Here is a 23,323-nt window from a genome sequence, read left to right on the forward strand (position 1 = left end):
CAGGTGCTGTCCATTTCTTCTGATCATCCTTGAGATGGTTCTACACCTTCATTTGAGTCCAGTTGTGTTTGATTATACTGATTGGACTTGATTAGGAAAGCCACACACCTGTCTATATAAGACCTTACAGCTCACAGTGCATGTCAGAGCAAATGAGAATCATGAGGTCAAAGGAACTGCCTGAAGAGCTCAGAGACAGAATTGTGGCAAGGCACAGATCTGGCCAAGGTTACAAAAACATTTCTGCTGCACTTAAGGTTCCTAAGAGCACAGTGGCCTCCATAATCCTTAAATGGAAGACGTTTGGGACGACCAGAACCCTTCCTAGAGCTGGCCGTCCGGCCAAACTGAGCTATCGGGGGAGAAGAGCCTTGGTGAGAGAGGTAAAGAAGAACCCAAAGATCACTGTGGCTGAGCTCCAGAGATGCAGTCGGGAGATGGGAGAAAGTTGTAGAAAGTCAACCATCACTGCAGCCCTCCACCAGTCGGGGCTTTATGGCAGAGTGGCCCGACGGAAGCCTCTCCTCAGTGCAAGACACATGAAAGCCCGCATGGAGTTTGCTAAAAAACACCTGAAGGACTCCAAGATGGTGAGAAATAAGATTCTCTGGTCTGATGAGACCAAGATAGAAGTTTGTGGCCTTAATTCTAAGCGGTATGTGTGGAGAAAACCAGGCACTGCTCATCACCTGTCCAATACAGTCCCAACAGTGAAGCATGGTGGTGGCAGCATCATGCTGTGGGGGTGTTTTTCAGCTGCAGGGACAGGACGACTGGTTGCAATCGAGGGAAAGATGAATGCGGCCAAGTACAGGGATATCCTGGACGAAAACCTTCTCCAGAGTGCTCAGGACCTCAGACTGGGCCGAAGGTTTACCTTCCAACAAGACCAATACAGTAAAACTGCACATTTTAGAGTGGCCTTTTATTGTGGCCAGCCTAAGGCACACCTGTGTAATAATCATGCTGTCTAATCAGCATCTTGATATGCCACACCTGTAAGGTGGATGGATTATCTCAGTGCTCACTAACACAGATTTAGACAGATTTGTGAACAATATTTGTGAGAAATAGGCCTTTTGTGTACATAGAAAAAGTGTCTTAGATCTTTGAGTTCAGCTCATAAAAAATGGGGGCAAAAACAAAAGTGTTGCATTTATAATTTTGTTCAGTGTGTGTGTGTATATATATATATATGTGTGACCCTGGACCACAAAACCAGTCTTAAGTCGCTGGGGTATATTTGCAGCAATAGCCAAAAATACATTGTATGGGTCAAAATTATAAAATTATTATAGTATATACATATATATATATATATATATATACAAAAAAGTATTTAGTCAGCCACCAATTGTGCTAGTTCTCCCACTTAAAAAGATGAGAGAGGCCTGTAATTTTCATCATAGATATACCTCAACTATGAGAGACAAAATGAGAAAAAAAAAATCCAGAAAATCACATTGTAGGATTTTTAAAGAATTAATTGGTAAATTCCTCGGTAAAATAAGTAGTTGGTCACCTACAAACAAGCAAGATTTCTGGCTCTCGCAGACCTCTAACTTCTTCTTTAAGAGGCTCCTCTGTCCTCCACTCGTTACCTGTATTAATGGCTGTTACCTGTTTGAACTCGTTATCAGTATAAAAGACACCTGTCCACAACCTCAAACAGTCCAACTCCAAACTCCACCATGGCCAAGACCAAAGAGCTGTCAAAGGACACCAGAAACAAAATTGTAGACCTGCACCAGGCTGTGAAGACTGAATCTGCAATAGGTAAGCAGCTTGGTGTGAAGAAATCAACTGTGGGAGCAATTATTAGAAAATGGAAGACATACAAGACCACTGATAATCTCCCTCGATCTGGGGCTCCACGCAAGATCTCACACCGTGGGGTCAAAATGATCACAAGAACTGTGAGCAAAAATCCCAGAACCATACGGGGGGACCTAGTGAATGACCTGCAGAGAGCTGGGACCAAAGTAACAAAGGCTACCATCAGTAACACACTGCGCCGCCAGGGACTCAAATCCTGCAGTGCCAGACGTGTCCCCCTGCTTAAGCCAGTACATGTCCGGCCCGTCTGAAGTTTGCTAGAGAGCATTTGGATGATCCAGAAGAGGATTGGGAGAATCAGATGAAACCAAAATAGAACTTTTTGGTAAAAACTCAACTTGTCGTGTTTGGAGGAGAAATAATGCTCAGTTGCATCCAAAGAACACCTGTGAAGCATGGGGGTGGAAACATCATGCTTTGGGGCTGTTTTTCTGCAAAGGGACCAGGACGACTGATCCGTGTAAACGAAAGAATGAATGGGGCCATGTATCGTGAGATTTTGAGTGAAAACCTCCTTTCATCAGCAAGGGCATTGAAGATGAAACGTGGCTGGGTCTTTCAGCATGACAATGATCCCACACACACCGCCTGGCAACGAAGGAGTGGCTTCAGAAGAAGCATTTCAAGGTCCTGGAGTGGCCTAGCCAGTCTCAGATCTCAACCCCATCGAAAATCTTTGGAGTCCGTGTTGCCCAGCGACAGCCCCAAAACATTACTGCTCTAGAGGAGATCTGCATGGAGGAATGGGCCAAAATACCAGCAACAGTGTGTGAAGACTTACAGAAAACGTTTGACCTCTGTCATTGCCAACAAAGGGTATATAACAAAGTATTGAGATGAAATTTTGTTATTGACCAAATACTTATTTTCCATCATAATTTGCAAATAAATTCTTTAAAAATCCTACAATGTGATTTTCTGGATTTTTTTTTTCTCATTTTGTCTCTCATAGTTGAGGTATACCTATGATGAAAATTACAGGCCTCTCTCATCTTTTTAAGTGGGAGAACTTGCACAATTGGTGGCTGACTAAATACTTTTTTTCCCCACTGTAAATAGCATTATCTTGTAACATAATGATGTAAAAAATGCAAAGAGTAAGAAAACTTGTCCATTCATTGTAATTTACAACATGATGTGCATTAAACATTATATTACATCAAGGTTTCCCCAATTAGTATTCGTAAAGGAACTGCAGAGGGGTTGTGAGTTTTAATGAAAATCTCAAATCCTGAAATCTCAAAAACTGCTCGCTGAACTCACAATTAAATTACATTATGTCAAATCAGCAACAAAAATCTGAAATTAGTTGCCCCATGAATGTTGTTTCTTATGCTCTTTCATTTAGAAGGTGGGACTATTCCTCCATATTGCGCGTTGCAGTTTCTCCCATTCATAAGTATAGGAGAGAACCATCTCTGCATTTCTATAGTCTTTGTTTTAAATAAAACACTTACTAAAACAAGGTGAACTATTTTTATTTACCTGCATGCAGTGTGATCATTAATCAACATCAAAGAAACTGTGAACATGCAAATGTGTTACTTAATTATTTAAATATTTATTTTAAAATCTCAGGGTACTTAAAGCAAATATATTTGGTGAATAAGGTTTAGATGACAAAATGATTACGTAATACAGTTTCCAAAAATTAAGTACTTGTTATCAGAGTAAGTTACATTTTAAAATACTCGTAATCAGACTACAGTTACTTTTTTATGGATTACATGATTACTTATTATTCACACAATAGCAATAAATTATTCATAAATCATTGATTCTCCCTAATTTCTCTTTTTCATCTTTTAAATTTTTCTTTCTAAAATAGCCTACCGATTATATACATATTATATATTAGTAAGGTGGCGACAGCATTTGAACACTGGATTTACAAAAATCATTTCAGGTTTAAGAAGGGTTTCAACACTGCATCAACTAGGCTACTGATGAACACATTAATTTTTATTTTAATTATTACTCTGTAGGTTTTTTAACCATTTATTATTAATTATAACTAATTAAAATGCACATATTCACATTATTTCTTAGTTACATGTAATGCAGCCATTCCAAAACTTTTTGTCATCTAAACCTTATTCACCAAATATATTTGCTTTAAGTACCCCTTAGATTTTAAAATAAATATTTCAATAATTAAGTAACACATTTGCATGTTCACGGTTTCTTTGATGTTGATTAATGATCACACTGCATGCAAGTAAATAAAAATAGTTCACCTTGTTTTAGTAAGTGTTTTATTTAAAACAAAGACTTTGGATGTGCGATTAATCACATCCAAAATAAAAGTTTTTGTTTACATACTATATGTGTGTGTACTGTGTATATTTATTATGTAGGCCTCTATATAAATACACACACATGCATGTATATTTAAGAACAAATATTTTATGTTTTTATATTAAATATATTTATATATAATATAAATTATATGAATATAAATATATACATATAAATACAAGTAAATATTTTCCAAATATATACTGTACGTGTGTGTATTTATATATACGTAATAAATATACACAGCACACACATATATTATGTAAACAAAAACTTTTATTTTGGATACAATTCATCGTTTGACAGCACTAATATATATATATATATATATATATATATATATATATATATATATAATTATAACTATATATATAATGAGAAAACTAGTGTGTGTGTGTGAGAGAGAGAGAAATCAGCTACTATTCAGTTAACATAACATTAAAACCCCTTTAAAGAAGAAAAGAAAGAAGAAAATATGTTGTTAAAATAAGATTTATAATAAAATGTAGCCTACTGTAGCATATTTTAAAGTTTTTTTGAATGGGAGCCCCTTTGGAAAGGAAGGAGTAGGTTACACTACTTAATGTACTGTACATCTATCACTTACTGTTTTCATTTTCAAAAAGTTTATGTCTACCCTGAATAAGGTTTGTAAACTATTTGAGTTTCTTCCTTTTTTTTATGTTGTCAAAGGCATAAATTAGTGAACCCCAATCCTGACACATAATGTAAGTAGCCTATCACAAGCACCATTTTTATGTTAAGTGATTACTGTAAACAATTCAGCCCTCCATTTCACCAGGAAATCATATTTTAATATAAATGTAATCCATATTTGACCTAAAAATGCCGAAATATTTCCCGTTAGACAGCAGGAGAAGTCTTGCGTTTGGGTGACGTCGTGCTCTCAGTTGGAGGCGGGGCTAAACAGAGCTGTTTTCCAGTGCTCCGAACCCGCTGTCGCCATTTTGTAAACCTCGGCAAACACTAACGAAGCACCGAGTGAGAAGAAATCCCCTCAATAATCAGACCAGATACCCAAGAAACCAAAACCGCGAGACCACCCGTTGTCGTCCGAAAGGAAAGGGAATCTTATCGTATGTCCGCTATCCAGAACCTCCAAACTTTTGGTAAGACTCAAGATCTCTGAAAACGTAACGTTAGTATTTTATTGTGTGGGGGGAAGGGCGACGGAAAACGATAGTGATGTTTAGCGAATAAATATTAGGATGACTTCTTAAAAATACTATTTATCTATCACATATCCGTTTACGGATTATTTAAAAGTAGTGTCGTATTTGAATTAACGTTTTTGTCGTCGAAAATCGCAGTCAGAAACAGTAACTAGGCCTCAGTTTTTATTCTCCTTTGGTTAGCTTCTAATATCGATAATTTGCCTAATTAAAACACCATATCCGTTTTAAATCCAAGTTCTAAGTACTTTATTAAATGGTTAACGTCGAGTTTATGATTTAATCTCGTATTAAATCAAGGTTGTGATCTATCTCGACGACCAACATAACCATTTTGATCGCCAGCTTGTTTTTCTGGACGAGATACAAAATGGAAGACGCCAGTCGATGACGGCTTATTTTTAGATTTAGTGCAATCTCCGAGAAACATCTCGAGCCTTCTGCGTTTGGATTGAGGCCAAGATTAACGACAGCTAACACATAAAACAACGGTTTGTGTTTTACATGGAAATAGATCTAGCCTTTTGAGAAATTGAACGGATCCGGTACTCGAACGGTTAAAGAAAAGCCAGATCAGACCTGAACTCTACCCTGTTGTTAACGGAGATGGTTTGCTTTGTTCCAACATGTTCTCGTGAGGCGCCTACAGAAGCAGATCTTACATGCAGAAATATTTGAGGTGATAGAATTAATTAGGTTAGTTGTCCTCAATTCATGAAGTACATTAGGTGACCTAGTTAAAAGATTAACTTTGACCTGTTTCAAGCAAAACAGGAAATCTGATGCCACAAACATTGCTAATGCTGCTTATTTATCTTTCCAAAGACCCCTTTGCTGATGCAACTAAGGGTGATGATCGGCTCCCAGCTGGGACTGAGGACTACATCCACATAAGAATTCAACAGCGGAACGGGCGGAAGACTCTGACCACGGTTCAGGGCATAGCCGATGACTATGATAAAAAGAAGCTAGTCAAGGCCTTCAAGAAGGTTGTCATTTAAGTCACTCTAAAATAATTCATATTTAATTGGTTTACGGTTACGTGGGTGGAGCGTTTTTTAACACTCGCTTGTTTGCATCTTCAGAAATTTGCCTGCAATGGCACTGTGATTGAGCACCCTGAGTATGGTGAAGTAATTCAGCTGCAAGGTGATCAGCGCAAGAACATTTGCCAGTTTCTCACTGATGTAAGTATGAACTCGATGGCTTTTTGCATGTAGCCGGTTGGCCTTTTAAATGGTAGTTGATTTAATCGACCCGTTTCCTTCATTTCACAGATTGAACTGGCCAAAGAGGAGCAGCTCAAAGTCCACGGGTTCTAGAAGCTGATGTGAACTGACCCCTTCCCTCCCCCGACTCTTAACCCGACCTACCCTGTTGTTGTGCTGCTGTTTCCCCCAGCAGCCCCCCTCAAGGAAAAAAGCTGAAAATGATTACCTCTGATTTGAGACTTTTTAGTATGGCACCCTTATCAAAACGACCAGTCCTGTTCAAGCATGGACAGATGACGAGGCAAATTATGCGGGATAAATGATTTTTGTTCCTTGTCCCCTCCTTTAGTCCTTTATTTTTTAGTTCATCTTGTGCTGCTCTCGAGCACAATTTCCATGTAACTTTTTCTCTTTGTTTTGTACAAGGTGTTTCAATAAAACCTTCAGATGCCACGTTTTGCACAATCCTTAAGTTGATGGGTGGGGTGTGGATGGGGCAGTTTATGTATTAATTTCTTGGTTCATATTTAAATACCACCATAACAAATCTACATTTTTATTTCTGATGAGGGCCAGCCTGCTTCAGGGTTACATTGGTGTGCCGTTTGTGCACAAAGCACGGCAACCCCATCTTGTCTCGTTATGCATCTCTTAACTGCCTTTTTTACCCTTGTTTTTCACAATATGCATAATTTCAATTTTCTAAACTTGTAATACCATATTTTGTTTTTGGTCTGGAATAAACAAAATCCCATACTTTCGATGTTCGAATTTCTTAAATAATGGAAAATATCTTGAACGCAGTGATTGCTTTGGATGTAAAGACAGTCGATCACAGGAAACGGTTGTGAATTTTAATTAATGTGGTTGAACTTGTGAAAACGTTCTGTTTTTGCTTGTGGATAGCTGGTTGGACCAAGTAATTTTATCTGTGCTTTTCATTGATTTGAATATTTTATTTAATTTCAGTTTAAATGTGATGGTTACATATCGCAAAGAAAACTTGTAGGCAAGTTGTGTACCTTTTTGTATATAGAACAAGCTCAGAAGTGCATAAGCCAGAAGACAAGTCATAACATGAAGAAAAAGCGAGACAACATGATCCAAGTTGTGGGTAAGCCTGCTGAAAGATTAATTTTAGGGGAGTATAAGAATGAATCGCTTTTTTAATATGAAGAGAAGATTTGCTTAAACTAGAAGCTATATAAATTTGCATTGCACCATTTTTGAGATTTGTTGTCCTGCCCATTGTTTACATTTAAGCTACAGAAGATACTCTTGAGCGACCTAGAAAAATGTAATAAAGTGAAAATGTATATTATAAAGACATGAGAAATTTTATTCTTATTCCAGTTCAAACAAAGTCTGAGGTAGTTTTTTCATTGTGACTGAGAGAAATGTTCTGGTTTTATTTCAATAGTGAATTCTCTTGCACTACTCCTTTCTAAGTTTAGATCACTTCAGTTTAGACCAATGTAAAAGGCTTATGTTAGTGGATAATCATCTTATCCACTCCCTCTACTAACAAATATAATAACACCATTTGTAAGCTATTTAAAAGTGTGGCTGTTCTCTCTTTTGCACAGCAGAGGGCATAACAGTAGTAAATATTACTCTGATGACATTCAATTATTTTGAATTCACTTATCTTAAATTGTATAACAGGGTGATACATTTCAAATATATACATTTTTAATTAATTTATATAAATATTACAGTCCAGCAAGGCTTTAAAGATTTAAAACAATAGGCTACACTTAAGCAAATGTTTGTGGCTGGTTGTGTGTTCATCTATGACAGCAAGTACAAAAACAAGTCTAGCAAGTCTAAAAATGAGTAAAACTAATAGTAATGTTCTGTTTCTATTAGTAGATGACTAATAAACCAATCCTAAGGGAATCTCTGTCACGCAAAGATCTCTCATCCATGCTGTCTTGATTGTGGTTAAATACCACTTCTTTCTTGGCAGATTCAACTGGAGCACTCAGACTAATGACTAAGAGTTAACCGCATGTTACAACTGGAACACCAAACTAAATCACACTTAGTATTCATCCATTTTCCAAACCGCTTGTCCTACATAGAGCCGCTGGGATGCTGGAGCCTATCCCAGTCTCTCAGGCCAAAGGCAGGGAAACACCCTGGATGGGGCAGCCAGTCCATCACAGGTGCCCATAGAATCAAGTAATAAATACAGGTTCTGAATTAAAATGAACTGAGTATTGTGGAGATGTGGAGCTCCAATAAATAGTGCAATGCCAATGCAGTTTGTTATGAGTAGTCAAGATATTAGGGTTAGTAAGAGTATATTTATTTAACAGTTAATTTAAGGTCTTGACAGGCATCGTACGGTGATGGTACAAGTCTTTATTTGCATGGTTAGTATTTATTAGTATTAGTATTTACAGGGTTCTCCTTACTTCAAGAAACATTGTGGTACACTATGGATCTTTCTGCAATTTTTATTAACCTATGAGCTATAAGATGTCCTTATTTCAAGTCAAGAGTCTAATAAATAATAATAATAATAAAAAAGATTTATTTCACTAACAAAATATTTTAATGTGTTGTGCACAAAAAGGTTTAGTAATCAAGGTTATTGATGGAAAATCAATTAGGATATTGACCTGGCGGCTAAATGCAATCAGCTAGTCCAGTCAGTTGTTTGGGTTTGCTATAAAAACTCACTGTGAATAGCCAATTGAAATCATTATAACCATTTTATTTAATTAAACAGCAAATTTGATTATAATTAATTCTGTGTGTCTGGATTTAATCAAAAACATTTATGCATTGTGTTAAAAAATGTGCTAGCCTGAGGAGTTGGACTTCCTCAGCGGAGTCTTGTTCCCAAGGTTTGTCATCAACGTAAACATCAGGGAGTTTTTTCTTGCCATTGTCGCCTTCGGCTTGATCAGTGGGAGTATAAGGGACTATTTGTATTGTAAAGCTGCTTTGGATATGCATTGTGAAAACAATGAACTGGATTACTTGTTATTCACAACAATATAGGCTATCCCAGTTCAAGTGCAATTTTGCAAAGCAGAATAGATTTTAGTGGACATTAAAAAGAAAATGTTTAACTCGTAAGAATGGAAACTGGATAAAAAGGAATTCTAAACCATCTGGCCTCCACTGATCCACTGCAGGTAACTATAAATCATGAGGATGTCCTATAAGCACAATTATGGAAACCTATAACTTCTTACATGAGAGAATCTAAGTATCAGCTTATCACATATCTTGAAATATTTTTCAATGTCATTGTCTGACCTTTAACGAGACTGATCGCTCATCCATGAAACCGATCGACAATTCACGAAAAACTAACGAAAACGCAAGTTGACTTGTGCGATCTAACGTAAACTGCGTTAATGGCGTCGGAAGAATTCAGTAGCTATTCATGGTGAACTTGAAAGCTAAAGAGTCTCCAATTAAAACTCAAAGGAACAGAAAAGTGGGGTGAGAAAAAAACGTATAACTTGGATTGCAGGTCTACATTCACATTATAGTGTATTATCCCTGCTATAAAAAAAAACAATAGAAGCCCAATAGAAACCATCACAGAAATTCCAATGGTTTCCATTAAAATACCATTATAAACCATTAGCTTTTTCCAGTAAAACCATTTCAAAATTCCTTTTTGTAGTGTGTTTTGGGCATTTTTCCAATAGGATTTAACATCCCACCAATAGAATCCATCACATAGCAGTAGACACCATTATAGTTTCCATTAAAACCAATACAATTCCCATTATAACCATTAAAACCATTACATTTTCTATTGTGTTTTGGGCAGGATTTTTTTTTTTTTTTTTCCAGCAGGGATTACAGTGCTGGTCTTGTCACAGTGCTGATTGTGTTTTACTTTACTTGTTTTTTGTTTTGTTTTTAGCCAAAGGTAAACTGAATTTAGCTACCTCATAACTGCAGGACAGAGTGGATCCTATTAGACTGAAGAGATTTATTTATCATTTTTGACCGATAGACAGTAGGCTAAATCTGTTTTAGTGCATTTGTTTGAAATGGGTTGCCTTAAAATGAAGGTAAAATTACAACACCATTCAAAGGTTGGAGTCATTTATTATTATTTATTATCCTCAGGAAGGCCACATAAAACAAAACAAACCAAAAATAAAAACAGTAGACCTATAGGTAAACAGTGAATATTGTTACAGTGTAAAATAATATAATATTAAAATATTTTCTACATTAATTTTTGCTGAAATATTTATTTTAATGATGGCAATGCTGAATTTTCAGCTGCCATTATTCCAGTTTTCTACGTGATTCTTCATAAATACAGTAGTCAACATTTGAAGTGAATCAAAACCTTTCATCAAAGTTGTCCTAAAACCTAAAACCAAGATGTCTTCTTGTCTTAGGACAACTTTGATTAACTTTTTTGATCCACTTCAAATGTAATTCTCATTTGCTGATTTAGTGCTTAAGAACAATTCCATATTATTAGCAGTGTTGAAAACTTCATATTTTTAACCATTATTTTTATTGATTTATTTTCAGGATTTTTTTGATGAGTAGAAAGTTCAAGAAAACATAAGTATGTGAATTAGTTTTTTTTAGTAACAATGTAAAAGACTTTACTGTCACATTTGATCAAATGCACCTTTGCTGAAGAAAATTTACTTAAAAAAAGTTACAATTAAAGCAATCAATCAATATTACGGTAGATTTAAAAAGTTTTACAGGCTCAATTGCAAAGATTTTAGAGACTAAACCTTACAAATATGTTACATATTTTAAACAGGAAAACAAAAATACTGATTATGTATAATTATTTCTTTTGCGGTGAAGTGACAGTTCGTCAATTCAGTACAGTGATGCTCTTTCATTTGAAAACCGCAAAATTATATCTGTTTGAAAAAAATTGTTTACCCCTCAGAGAATTGCCATAATCTGTAAATTGATGAATACTGTGTATGGAAAATTACGGTTACATAGAGAGCTGCCTCTTGCAAGTGTGTGAATTGCTATGCTGGTGTACTCTTTTCAGGGATCATGATTACAGTATAATGACTGCTATCAACATGGTGCAATTAAACATTTTCAAATTCTGGGATCAAAGAGAGAAGCTTCTCTTGTCTATCTGATTCCTTTCCGTTATACATGAAGAGATGAGACGGGCCTTTCATGTTCATATTGCCTAGTCTCTCAAAATTAAACTGATGTCACTGAAACTAAATGACTCAAGTGTGGGAAACATCTTGAGTTAAATGTTTGTTGCTTTCAAGAAATGCCCTGTTTAGGGCAACATCCAGGAAGCTTCTGTATAATTTTGTCATTGTTCTGAAACTCCCTCCCAGCCAGAGAGCTGGTGCTCGGCCCAGATGTCGGATCCATTTTAAATGTTAAAACCAGCAGAGGAAAGCCTCTTAGTACCATGGTGACAAAACGTTGTTGATCTTGAGTTGGTTTCGAGAAGCAGTGGGCTTTGTTACCGCGTAGAATCATTTTTTTCTGCTGCATTGCATGTTAGTTTTTGAGCTCTCGTGCCAAAAGTTTGCTCAAATATCGGTGTGACCTTTAGAAATAAATGTAGCTTGAAATGAAAAGGTTGTGAATTCAGCATTCAGTTGCAAATAGGTTTGCAGATGAATTTACTCAAATATAGATAGATATGTAGCTCAATAGATTCTTTTTACATGTGGCTGTTGATTATGTACGCAAATGATGCACAGGATTGTATTCTTTCAGATGCCTCTACAGCCATATCTTATTTGACATCTTTATAAAGGAGTGACTTATTCCAGCATATATATTCCAGTAGTTTTGGATGGAGTTTCTTACAGTCTAATTTATTCCCTTGGGTAGTTATTAAAATATCTGTCTCCCAACCTTGAAAACACAAACAAGCACAGTAAGAGAACAATAACTGACAGGTGGGGGCCTCCAAAAGACAGTTCGACAATTAAGTACATTTCACAATAGCATTTTGATTTAAGCTATACGTTCTAGTCCTGAATATGAAAACATATCATGTAGAAGCAATAAACCTTAGATAACAGCAACTCTTGCTGAAGTATGTCTTGAATTGAGACCATTTTATGGACAGGGTTAGCTGTCACTGCATCTTGCAGTTGGTAGAAGTAGTATAAAAGTGGCTTTGAAAAGTTTTGACATTGTCAATGTGTGAAGGCGTTTTTATGTGGAAAGAGTGAATTTGAAACAGGGAAACTCGTGGGCTATAGTTGTCACATTAAATGACTTTATTTCAGTAACTACAATTTTGTCTGTGCGTGTGTATATACACACACACACACACAGTGCTGGGTAGATTACTTGTTGTCTGTTAGTGATTACAAATTACATGTTGAAAATTGTAGCTATATTACATTTTTGCTGTATCATGAATTGCTTATTATATTATTTCATAATGTCCTGTATAAATTCTGTGGAAAAGCCCATACTAGGTTGTTTAATGGCAGGTCATTGTGACAACTTACTCCATATATACTGGAGCATGTTCTCAAAACATGCTAAATGAACTGTATTTTTACTGGTACCATTACGGAAATGTTCAGTAGGTTTTTGGGGGGGGTTGGGGTTTCACGCCAAGACTCTGAAAAATATTCTGTGGAGTGAAAAGTGTGACAACTCTGCTATATCTATAGTGTGCGCCATACATTAATGAACACATTTATTGTATTGAACGTTAATGCTAGGAGCTGATGCATAGTTTCCATGCTGTGTACGTATGTGTTAGAGAGTGAAGGCGAGAAATCCATATAAAATGACATTTTATTTTCTCCCAAAGCAAGAGAGCCAAAGTACTTGTTTTCTGACAGCATCATTTGTCATAAACCTTCCCTCCTGCAGGGTTAGAAGAAGATCTCAAACATTTTGTAAAATGGCCCTTCATGCGCACTCATTGCAGTCACACGAAAACCTATCCAGAACAGCACTTTAAATGAACAAACAGCATTCATGTGCCTCCATAATATTCACATCACAGCATGACACACTGTGACTGCATTGTAAGTGTAGGTGAAATCTCCCCAGCTTCAAAGAGTTTATAATTGCAGTGTCAGCCAATCACAAATAAGCACCGTTAACAGAGCCAATTATAGTGAACAGAGTTTGAGTGTTCACCACAATTAATAGAGTGGCATGGTGCCGTTAAGGGCTGAGACCTTTGGTACTTTGATCTGTGTCCTTTACTGTGTCCATTCAGATAATTGCATGACAGATATTAAAGTGGCTAAGAAGGAGCAGATTTGACGTAAATGGTTAGTATGAAAAGTTAAGTTTTCTGTTGAAGAATTAAAAAATAATATAGACTTGCAACCTGGAAGTGCTATTATTTTACAGTACATTGTGAAGTGCATACCCTGTTGGAAAATCCATCTTTAGTGACTAGTTGTGAAGTAACTTGGAACATGGTGACTAGTTTCTAACTTGCTTTTGTTGGTCAAAGCTGGTTAATTGCTAGTCATTAGCTGGTACAAGTTAGTCATTAGTTGGTCAAAGCTGGTTAATAGCTGGTACAAAGTGGCCATTAACTGGTCAGAGCTGGTCATTATTAGACTTACTGACCAGTCCAAAAACCATTTTAAATGACTTAAAATGGTATTACTAAGTGGTAGCTGGTTTGTTGCTGCTCCAAAGTGGTCTACTAGCTTGCACTAGCTCAGCCCAGCTTGAAACCAGCTAAATTTTTATAAGGGATTGTCAATGGTTGGCCAACAGGTAGTGTCACATCAACCTCACATATGTTTTAAATGTGGATAGTATCAAGTACATTGTTAACAGACAAAGTGGATAGGGTTAAAAAAAAAAAAACTATATTTTTTTTTTGTTACTTTTTGTACACTTTAGGTGAATAATGAATTGGCAAATATATAATTGTTTTCCTATTGTCATTGGATTGCAAACTCTTATCTGAACTAGTGTAATGCACAAACTTCATGAAGCAAACGTTCAGGTGAAAGTCTTAACCTGGCATATACATTTCTGTCAGCAGCTCTATCTTCACCAGAAAAGTGCCCGAGGCTCAGTGAGTGCAGCACTTCACCTGTCCTTATATCCATATCTGCACTGCACAATGGCAACTGAATAATTAAGGGTCTGGGGTGCTAATACTCAGCCTGAAGGTTTGATCATATTTAGAGGTGAGCTGATGTCATCAAACTGTCTGCTTTACCTTCCCATGCAGTTTTTGCAATATTGCTATATGCTTTTACGGAAGTCTTAAGAGGCCATGGGTTATTATATACAGTAACAATAGATGCTTTCTTGTTATCACAGTTTAATTTACTTGTGATCTCAACATAACAAAAGTTTTCTGTGATCACAACTTAATTTTCTCATGATTTTCTAGTTAGTTTTAATAAGTATTAGACCGAACGCTATTGCGGAAGTGAATGTCATGAATGAGTCATGCATGTAAGAACGTAACAATAGATATACTTTCAAGCAAAGTAATCATATTGATTTAAGCATTTTATAATTATAAGTTAACTAGTTGCCAGTAACGAACAAAATACTGCACAAATGTTAGCGATCGTGAAGAAGTAAGGTCTTTACTGTCCCAAACATGTGCAATCTGGGCCAATATGAACTAACACAGTAAGGAGGATATATACCCCATCAGTTTGTATTTAGTTCTATACTGTTGTGTAACTTGGAGAACAACTATGTCGAGATCACAAGAAAATATTAAGAAAACAACTAGTGTCGACATCACGAGAAAATTAAATCGTGATAAGGTAAAAGGATAAAGTTGTTTTCTCATTGTCATGACTTAAGTTTTCATGATCTCGACATAAATTTTTGTTGTGTCAAGATCACGAAAAAACAACTTGTGTCGAGATCACGAGAAAACGTTTATGTCAGGATCACAAGAAAATTAAGTTGTTTTGTTGAGATCTTAAAAAAAAAATGAATAAAAATAATATATATATATATACATAATCTATAGCCTCTTTGGACTTCCGCTTCTAATTTTGACAAATTTTCAAGACTTGATTATTTGGTCGGTTTTCCAACAAATTTCAGACACTCCCCTCATCTTCAGGTATGGTACATATAAGCCAGCAAGCATTTTCAAACATTTCTTATCATAATCTTTTGCCAAACAAACAATAGTAATATCTACAGTAGTGTTGCTTATGCTGCTTAATATTTTTGTGTGAAACTGTGATGCCTTGAAAGGTCACATTTATTTAGCAAACTATCGATCACAAATACTATCTGCAAACAGACTGATGATCCCAGAATCTAATCGCAAAGCACAGAGGTTCACATGGGGCTTTTTCTTTAGAACAGTTTGTTGTACTCTTTGCGTTTAGTCTCAGATCTCTGTCTATGGACTGAATTTTTCATCAAAACTGTGAAAAATAAATTTGCTCTGCCAAGGTTACTGTCTTAAGCCAACTTTTATAATGTTTTTCTGTGGAAAAAACAGCTTAATATAAGTTATGTAAACATTACAGGCTCCAAAGTTTGTAGACAGTTTGAATATGATCCATAAAGTACAAAGTGCAGTGTCCTTATGAGAGACATTTGCTTTTGTTTGTCATTTTAGTAGGTCTACATTAAGGGTTTCAAAATGTGAGATTCACCCAAACACACACTATTCTTTGAGCCAGTGTTGTTTTTTTCAACCCTCAAACAAACAGACAATTATGCGCAGAATTTACACAGGCTGTTTTGTAGCGTTGCTGAAGAGTTTAGCTTGTTGTGAAAAGACAAACCACCAAGGATAAAGCAGATTATCGTTACGCTTTGGTGATCACAATTATTTGTTTCTATAAGCTGTAACTGTGAGTCGAGGTAATTCAACAATGCTTTGTCAGAGCAGAATTGTAGTTTATCTGTTGAGAATGCTATTCAGACCAGCAGATTGTCCTCATAAGTCTCTCCTCTGTCCAGAACAGGATCATACAAGCAACATTTCCCAGTCCAATCGTTTCATGCCCAACTACCTTAACAGTTGGTTAATTACCTTCTTTAGAGATCAATATTTAATTAGGAAATGTTTTTGCCCATGGGGCAGTTTTAGACAGTCACCAGTCTGTGAGGCCACTCTCTTCGCATTTAATAGAATCTAAATTCATTCATTAGCTGCGTTCGGCTCCTAATAAATTATGCTTTGATCGACAGAAAGGCCTTCCTTTTCTTGTTAGTTGGGTTTTATGTCCTTTAGGCCAGAAATAATGTTTGTATATACATATTTCATGCTGGCATTATTGTTTCTGGTCTATATGAGTCTCTTGAGGATTTGTTTTACAGTAATCAGTGGGGTCTTTAGTGTGATGTTTTCTTCAGGTTCTCTCATCTTTTCTGACTTTAGCAGCAGCTGTGTTCCCTGTCCACATAGTTTTGTGTGTCATATTTTATTTGCTGTAATGTTTGTGTTTGTCATATTACCCAACACAATGGTGTGTTTCTTCAACTAGGAACACTTTAGGCCCTGTGGACTTAGAAATGAAAGGATAGTTCACCAAAAAATGAAATTTGTTACACTTATGTCATTTTGAAGCCGCGTGACACCATTCCTTCTCCTGCAGGTATTTCTATACTTGAATCGCACATTTTGCTTCAAATAAAAGCCAATGAGATCCAAAAGACATCGGACCATTTTTCAGAATATTTTCATTTCTGCAGAAGAAAGAACATCTTACAGGAACGAATGATAATATAATTTTCATTATTGTGTGAATCGTTGCTTCAAACCCCATCAGTTTTTACATTTAATTCATTTGCTAACTAGACATGGTTGTAAATAAGGTTTATAAACAATAAAAATACGTTTTTTTTGTTGTTGTTATAAATAAAACACATATTACTGGAGTATGCTTTAGAAGCAACACTGTTTCCGTTTTTCTGCTTTAAAATGTCACATTTAAATGCCTTTTCTTTGTAAATGTTTGTGAAATTTATTAGCAATATCTGAGGGTTCCACACCCCTTTCCCTCAGTGCATGATAAATATTAAATTGGTTTATGCTTATCTCACTCCTAGTTTATCAGAGGTTTAAAATGCAATAATGAATATTTTCACGATGGATTTTCATATTTCGCGAATGAACGTCTGGTGCTGAAATCTGTTAGTTTTAATAAAAAAACAAACCCTGGGACACGAAAGCGCCTGTAGCTGGAGCTAAAACACTCAATGACAGATTTGTCTAGTCTGTTTTTCCCTGTGAAATGTGACAGAACATGGCCATGAGTTTGAATCCTAGGGAAGAGACATGATAAATGATACCCCGAATCAAACACAAATCTCATCAAAGCAAACCGAGAGCCTCAGACAAAACTTGTGGTCATATAAATTTAAATGCTTCTATGAGGGCACGCTGATATAGTGGCGTAGTGACAAATCATTTCTCCTGACATTCATTAAAGACTTCAAAGGAAGCTTTTCATCCCCTAAATGCTTCACATGTTCCAACTGGGAGACAAGGCTTCAGCTAAATCTGTGAAATTGCCTGCTATCTCGGTTTCTGACAGCATGCTAATGTTCAATAATAGATGTGTGAGAACAAGACCCAAACTACATTTGAATGAATTATTCAGCTGCCCCCATTCGCCCCTCGTCTGCTGCTTTTCCCAGCCCCTCCTACCGCTTCCATTATGTCTCATTTTTTTTGTCAATTACGCAATAGTGACGTAGGCACCATCTTGCAGAAACCATCCAAATATAAGCTCTCTTATCCAGCTCCGCAGGGAGCTGTCATTATTTTTCCCTTGCCATCTCCCGCTTTTGCCTCCTGCACTTATCTGCGTCCCCACACACGTCTAGTTGAAGCCCCCGACAGACTTCAGAAACTTTTCTTATTTCTATGTTCCCTGTGTTATTTCTCTCTCCCACTTTTTCTGTCCTTTGTGACACGTGTTTTTCATCTGTTCTCTTTCGCTGGCAGAACGTACAACTCACCTACTCATGCGCTTACTCATGATTGTCCCGTTTTACACGTCGCTATTCTTCAGAAGGTGAGGCAACAATCGAGAAAAGAAGGCATATTTAGTGTATGTAGGTCAGTGGATTGTTTTCAAAAAGGTCATATAAAGTAGCATCTGTTGGGTAAAAACTTGTTAGAATTCCTTTTTATGAACACAAAAGAAGATATTTTAAATAGCGTTGTCAGTAACCAAACAGCAGATGGTAGCCATTGACTTCCATAGTATGGAAAAAAATACTATGGAAGTCAGTGGCTACCAGAAACTCTTTAAAATATCATCTTTTATGTTTAATGGAAGATAGAAACTCATACAAGTTTGGAACAACTTGAGGGTGAGTAAATGATGACAGAATTTAAATTTTTGGCTGAAATGTAATCTTAAAGAGTAAATATCAATTTTAATAATATTGTGATATCTAAATTCACTTGTAGCATTTAAAACGAATAATTTGTAGTTATAACTGGTTTATTTGAAAATGTATTTATTTATTTGGACAAAATAGTATTGAATTTTAAAATTGTCCATTAATTGGTTAACAGTCATAACGTGAAAATGATTATCGGATATTGGTATAAATGTAATGTGTTAATAAACAGTGAATTTTCACAGTTTTATTGCTAATTTGCAATGTGCAGTGTTATTTTAGTATTATTATAGTTTTATAGCTTCTATTTAAAATTTTCCTTTTCATTTAAATTTCGCTTTAAAGTTTAGTAACTTTTTTCATTTTTAAAAAACTATTTTTTTCATTGGATTTAAAAAAATATATTTCTATAAATATTTATTTTACTTTCAGTTTTAGTCATTTTAGTTTTTAGTTTTCAGTTAGTAAAAAGTACTAGTTAGCTGCCATTTTTTAAGTTTAAGGTTTTGATTTAATGTTTATGTTTTATTTCAGCTTTATTTCGATTAACAAAAATGTTAGCTTTACTTAACAATAACAACACTGGCAACACGTTTTTGCTATTCTACTTATTCTACAGAACCATTCACACTTTTACAGCTTTACGGTTTAAATTTACAGCTGCTGTTGTCCACTAGATGTTCTAATCTAGACTATTATCTGACAATTTAAGAAGTTAATGCAAGTGTTTGCAAAATTGACATTGGCATATAACCAAACACTTGTACATTTTTGATTACTTCAGACACACTTTTACGTAGGCTTTTGTTGACCAATGATAATTTCTGGCTGGTGCGACCAGTTATGCTTTTGGAAATTGAGTTTGATGTATTCCAGCTTCATTTCAGACAGACCTGGGTCTTTCCTCACCCTCAAATCGCATCTTATGTATATACGTCGAGCCCTCCATCAGAGCTTTATAAGTACTGTATATCTGTACCACACATACAAAGGCATGCATTCAGAGCTTTACAAGTGGATTATGATCCATGATTGAGGCCTTATCTGTGGCTCAATTCATGTTTTTTTACCTTTCTTTGCTCCATGGCCCATTGTTCATCATTGGTAGTACGGTTCTCTAAAAAGAGCAATCGGTATTGGTGGCAGTGATTTCTCCGAGCTCCTCTACCAAGGAAGCATGACATGCAGAGTGACATGTGAAAGACAGCCTCAGCAGGCATAATATCAGCTTAGTCTGCCCATGTCATCCAAATCCAGACTCCGTTTATCTGCACGGTTTTTCCACTGAGAGCCAGAGTTCGGATGAATGTGGGTTTCAGCCATTTGGAAGATCAAAGTAATCTCTAAATATGAGTCTACGTAAATCACTTTAGTTTTTTATGGGCTTTTGGAAACTCATCTGCCCATTTGTCCTTGCCGGCACGAGAACGGTTATATATTTAGGTGTTGCACCGAGGCTGAAAAAGACTATTGGGAGAGAGAGAAAATGAGAGCTACTGTGTTAAAGTGTAATATCATTTAATTAAAAATCCAGCTAAGCTTCTTCCCCATTAGGCTTGAAGTAAGCTTAGCGTGTAGCAAAGAAACGCACCTCGAGCTGATACGGGTTTTAGTACATACCGCAGTCTTAAAGCCACAATTATACTTTTGAATATTTCATTTTTTAAGCTATGGTAGATGCTTTGGGGTAAAAATGAACGAAATTTAGTTATTGATTCACTAGGGTAAGCCAACAATAGTGATTTATATTTTAAACATCACTCATCCATGCTTTAACTGATGTTAAAGATCAACGAACTAAACAACTTGCTATTTTTTGTTTCAGCCACAGATGGCGATAGCGAGGGAGATTTTCAACTGTAAATGTTTCAGGAATGATTTGTTTCCTGGGAGACAGATTTTTTGCATTGTTTAATTCAAAGATGTGGGATAATCCTACTTGATATCATAAAGTCTCATTGTAGCTGAATTGTGGATTATTCTATGCAAGCATTTGTTTTGCAGGTGTATGATTTTCATTGTCTGTGTAAACATTTGCTGACATTTTGGAATTTTTAAAGGGATAGTTCACCCAAAAATAAAAAAAATAGTGTCAATTATTTACTCACCCTCACATTGTTCCAAACCCGTAAGACCTTCATTCATCTTCGGAACACAAATTAAGATACTTTTTGTGCGCAAAGAAAACAAAAATAATTAATTAAAAAAATAATTCTTTATTCAACGATTTCTTCTCTTCCGAGTTCTTTCTTTGAACGCAAAAAGTATTCTTGTAGCTTCATAAAATTACAGTTGAACCACTGATGTCACATGGACTATTTTAATGATGTCCTTACTATCTTTCTGGGCCTTGAACGTGGTAGTACCCTTGCTGTCTATGGAGGGTCAGAAAGCTTTCGGATTTCATAAAAAATATCAAAGATAGGGTTTGGAACGACATGAGTGTGAGTAATTAATGACAGCATTTTAATTTTTGGGTGAATTTTCCCTTTAAATGCACATATGATACCATAGTACTGTAATTTTACTAAAACCTAAAGATCTATCTATCCATCTGTCCATCCATCTATTTGTCCATCCATCTATGTCTGTCTGTTGTTTTCAATGAGTTAAGTACCAGATACTGTTTATTGTGCAACCAAAATACCAACAATAGCCATAAAAAAACAAAAAACAAACAATGTATGTACAATGAGGGACTTTTAATTATGGCTTATAAACAAACCTGAAACACAGCGGGACTCTTATTTTGAAATGTCTATGCTTTTCTGCTTCAGCTGCTCATTCAAGAAAAAGAAAAAAAAGAGAAATAGCCCATGGGAACTAAAATACAAACAAACAAAACCTTCATAATGAGTATCTATCTGTCTGTCTGTCTATCCATCCATCAAACTGTCTTTTGTCTGTCGGCTCATCCATCCAACTATCATAATTATGGCTTTCTATAGTATAATAGTATTATCCAAAGGTATTAACCATGAAGGAACTGTTACAGATTTACCCCTTTAAAGTTGTGGCCTCTCTCTATATTCATAAAATTTGGACAGTTTCTCATATTTGAGAAGTTAAGCAGCTGTTAAGGAGGATAATGTATTACCGCTAAGAGAGCCATGAGTACTTTCATTATGTCTGAGGTCATTATCATTCTCTTTACCTTTCCTGTCAATCCGTCAACACTGAAAACGCCATTAGAGACTCTTGAAATGTTTGCTGTTCTGTAAATGTTCTTCTCTCCCAGAGGATATGAGCATCTCTGCTGTGTGTGCTTGAAGCAAAGAAACTCTCTAAGCCGTCAGCACTGCCGCGGAAAAGAGCAAAATATGTTTTTCTTTATCATCTGTTGCCTTCCTCTCCTGTGAATCCCTGCAGGTTTACTAATGGTGCTATGTTTAGCAAATGCAAATGTTAACTTCTGCATTATCGAAATGGTTTATGAGTTATCGTTTGCTTTGATGCCATTCTAAATGGAGTTTATAAGTATCAGTACACTTATTAAAACACCCAGAGGACCTTAGCAACCTTACAGTAATGCTTGACAACCACCCACTAGGGCTGGGCGATAAATAATATCCTATTGAGATCGCATTAAAATTTATGTTGATAACCATGATAAACTCTGGACATTTTTACTCTGTATTGATTAATTAACAACAGAAATAAACGTGACAACAGTCAGTCATTACTTGTTGTGAATAAGTCTCTGTTCTGTGTGTCTCTGTGTGAATGAATGGTGCAGTTTCATCTGATGCGCAAACTCAAACACACTCAAAAACTGGCGCTGGCAGTGCTTTCAGCATCTGCATCTCAATATATGAGGACATGAACTTCATCTCCAGAGCTTCTCTGAGAGTCACTTCACAAGCTTTTTGCCATTTCATTTGAAAAAACTAAAACTACTGTCAAATACACACTGAAATTGAAAGTAATGAAAACCCGTCAAAATAAAAGTGTGGTTTCACTTGAAGAAATGATGACAGAAATATATTACGCTTGTATACTAAAATGTAATTCTCAAGTAGTAGTAGTAGTAGTAGTAGTAGTAATTATAATTATAATTATAATAATGCAGTATATGGAATAGGATACAATCATTGATTTATACAGTTATACAGTGCTGCTGTGCAACATCTTATTTGACAAAAAAATAAGAATGCAGTTCTTTGTTGTAAATAATGTTTTAATTTCATTACATTTTAAAAGATTGATTAAATGGTTAAAGTTTTGGTAATTTAATTTAATTAGCTTTTTTTTTTAAATGATAAATGTGTATGAAATCATAAAACAAAATAAATAAATAAATAAAATGTCAAAAAGAATTTAGGGACAAATAAAACTGATTTCATGGGGCCCTAAATTAAAAGGTAGCTCTGTAGAGTTTAATTGTGAACAAACTCATTTTTTACATTCATTCTCAAGATCTAACAAACATGTGGAAAGCATTTCCTTCCCCATTAATGGTAAATCAATATCGTGATTTGTGACAGATATTGAGATCGT

At 35.7% G+C, this 23,323-nt stretch overlaps 1 protein-coding gene across 1 annotated transcript; it reads left to right on the forward strand.

Moving 5' to 3' along the window:
* Positions 1-5,092: 5,092 nt before the first annotated feature.
* Positions 5,093-7,299, forward strand: eif1 (eukaryotic translation initiation factor 1). The gene is made up of 4 exons (XM_058752459.1): positions 5,093-5,264; positions 6,153-6,316; positions 6,413-6,514; positions 6,605-7,299. The coding sequence occupies exons 1-4, from the start codon at positions 5,234-5,236 to the stop codon at positions 6,647-6,649; spliced, it is 342 nt and encodes a 113-aa protein (XP_058608442.1). The 5' UTR covers positions 5,093-5,233; the 3' UTR covers positions 6,650-7,299.
* Positions 7,300-23,323: the final 16,024 nt, after the last annotated feature.

The sequence above is a fragment of the Onychostoma macrolepis genome, chromosome 19 (assembly GCF_012432095.1).
Source record: "Onychostoma macrolepis isolate SWU-2019 chromosome 19, ASM1243209v1, whole genome shotgun sequence".
In the NCBI taxonomy this organism is placed as follows: domain Eukaryota; kingdom Metazoa; phylum Chordata; class Actinopteri; order Cypriniformes; family Cyprinidae; genus Onychostoma; species Onychostoma macrolepis.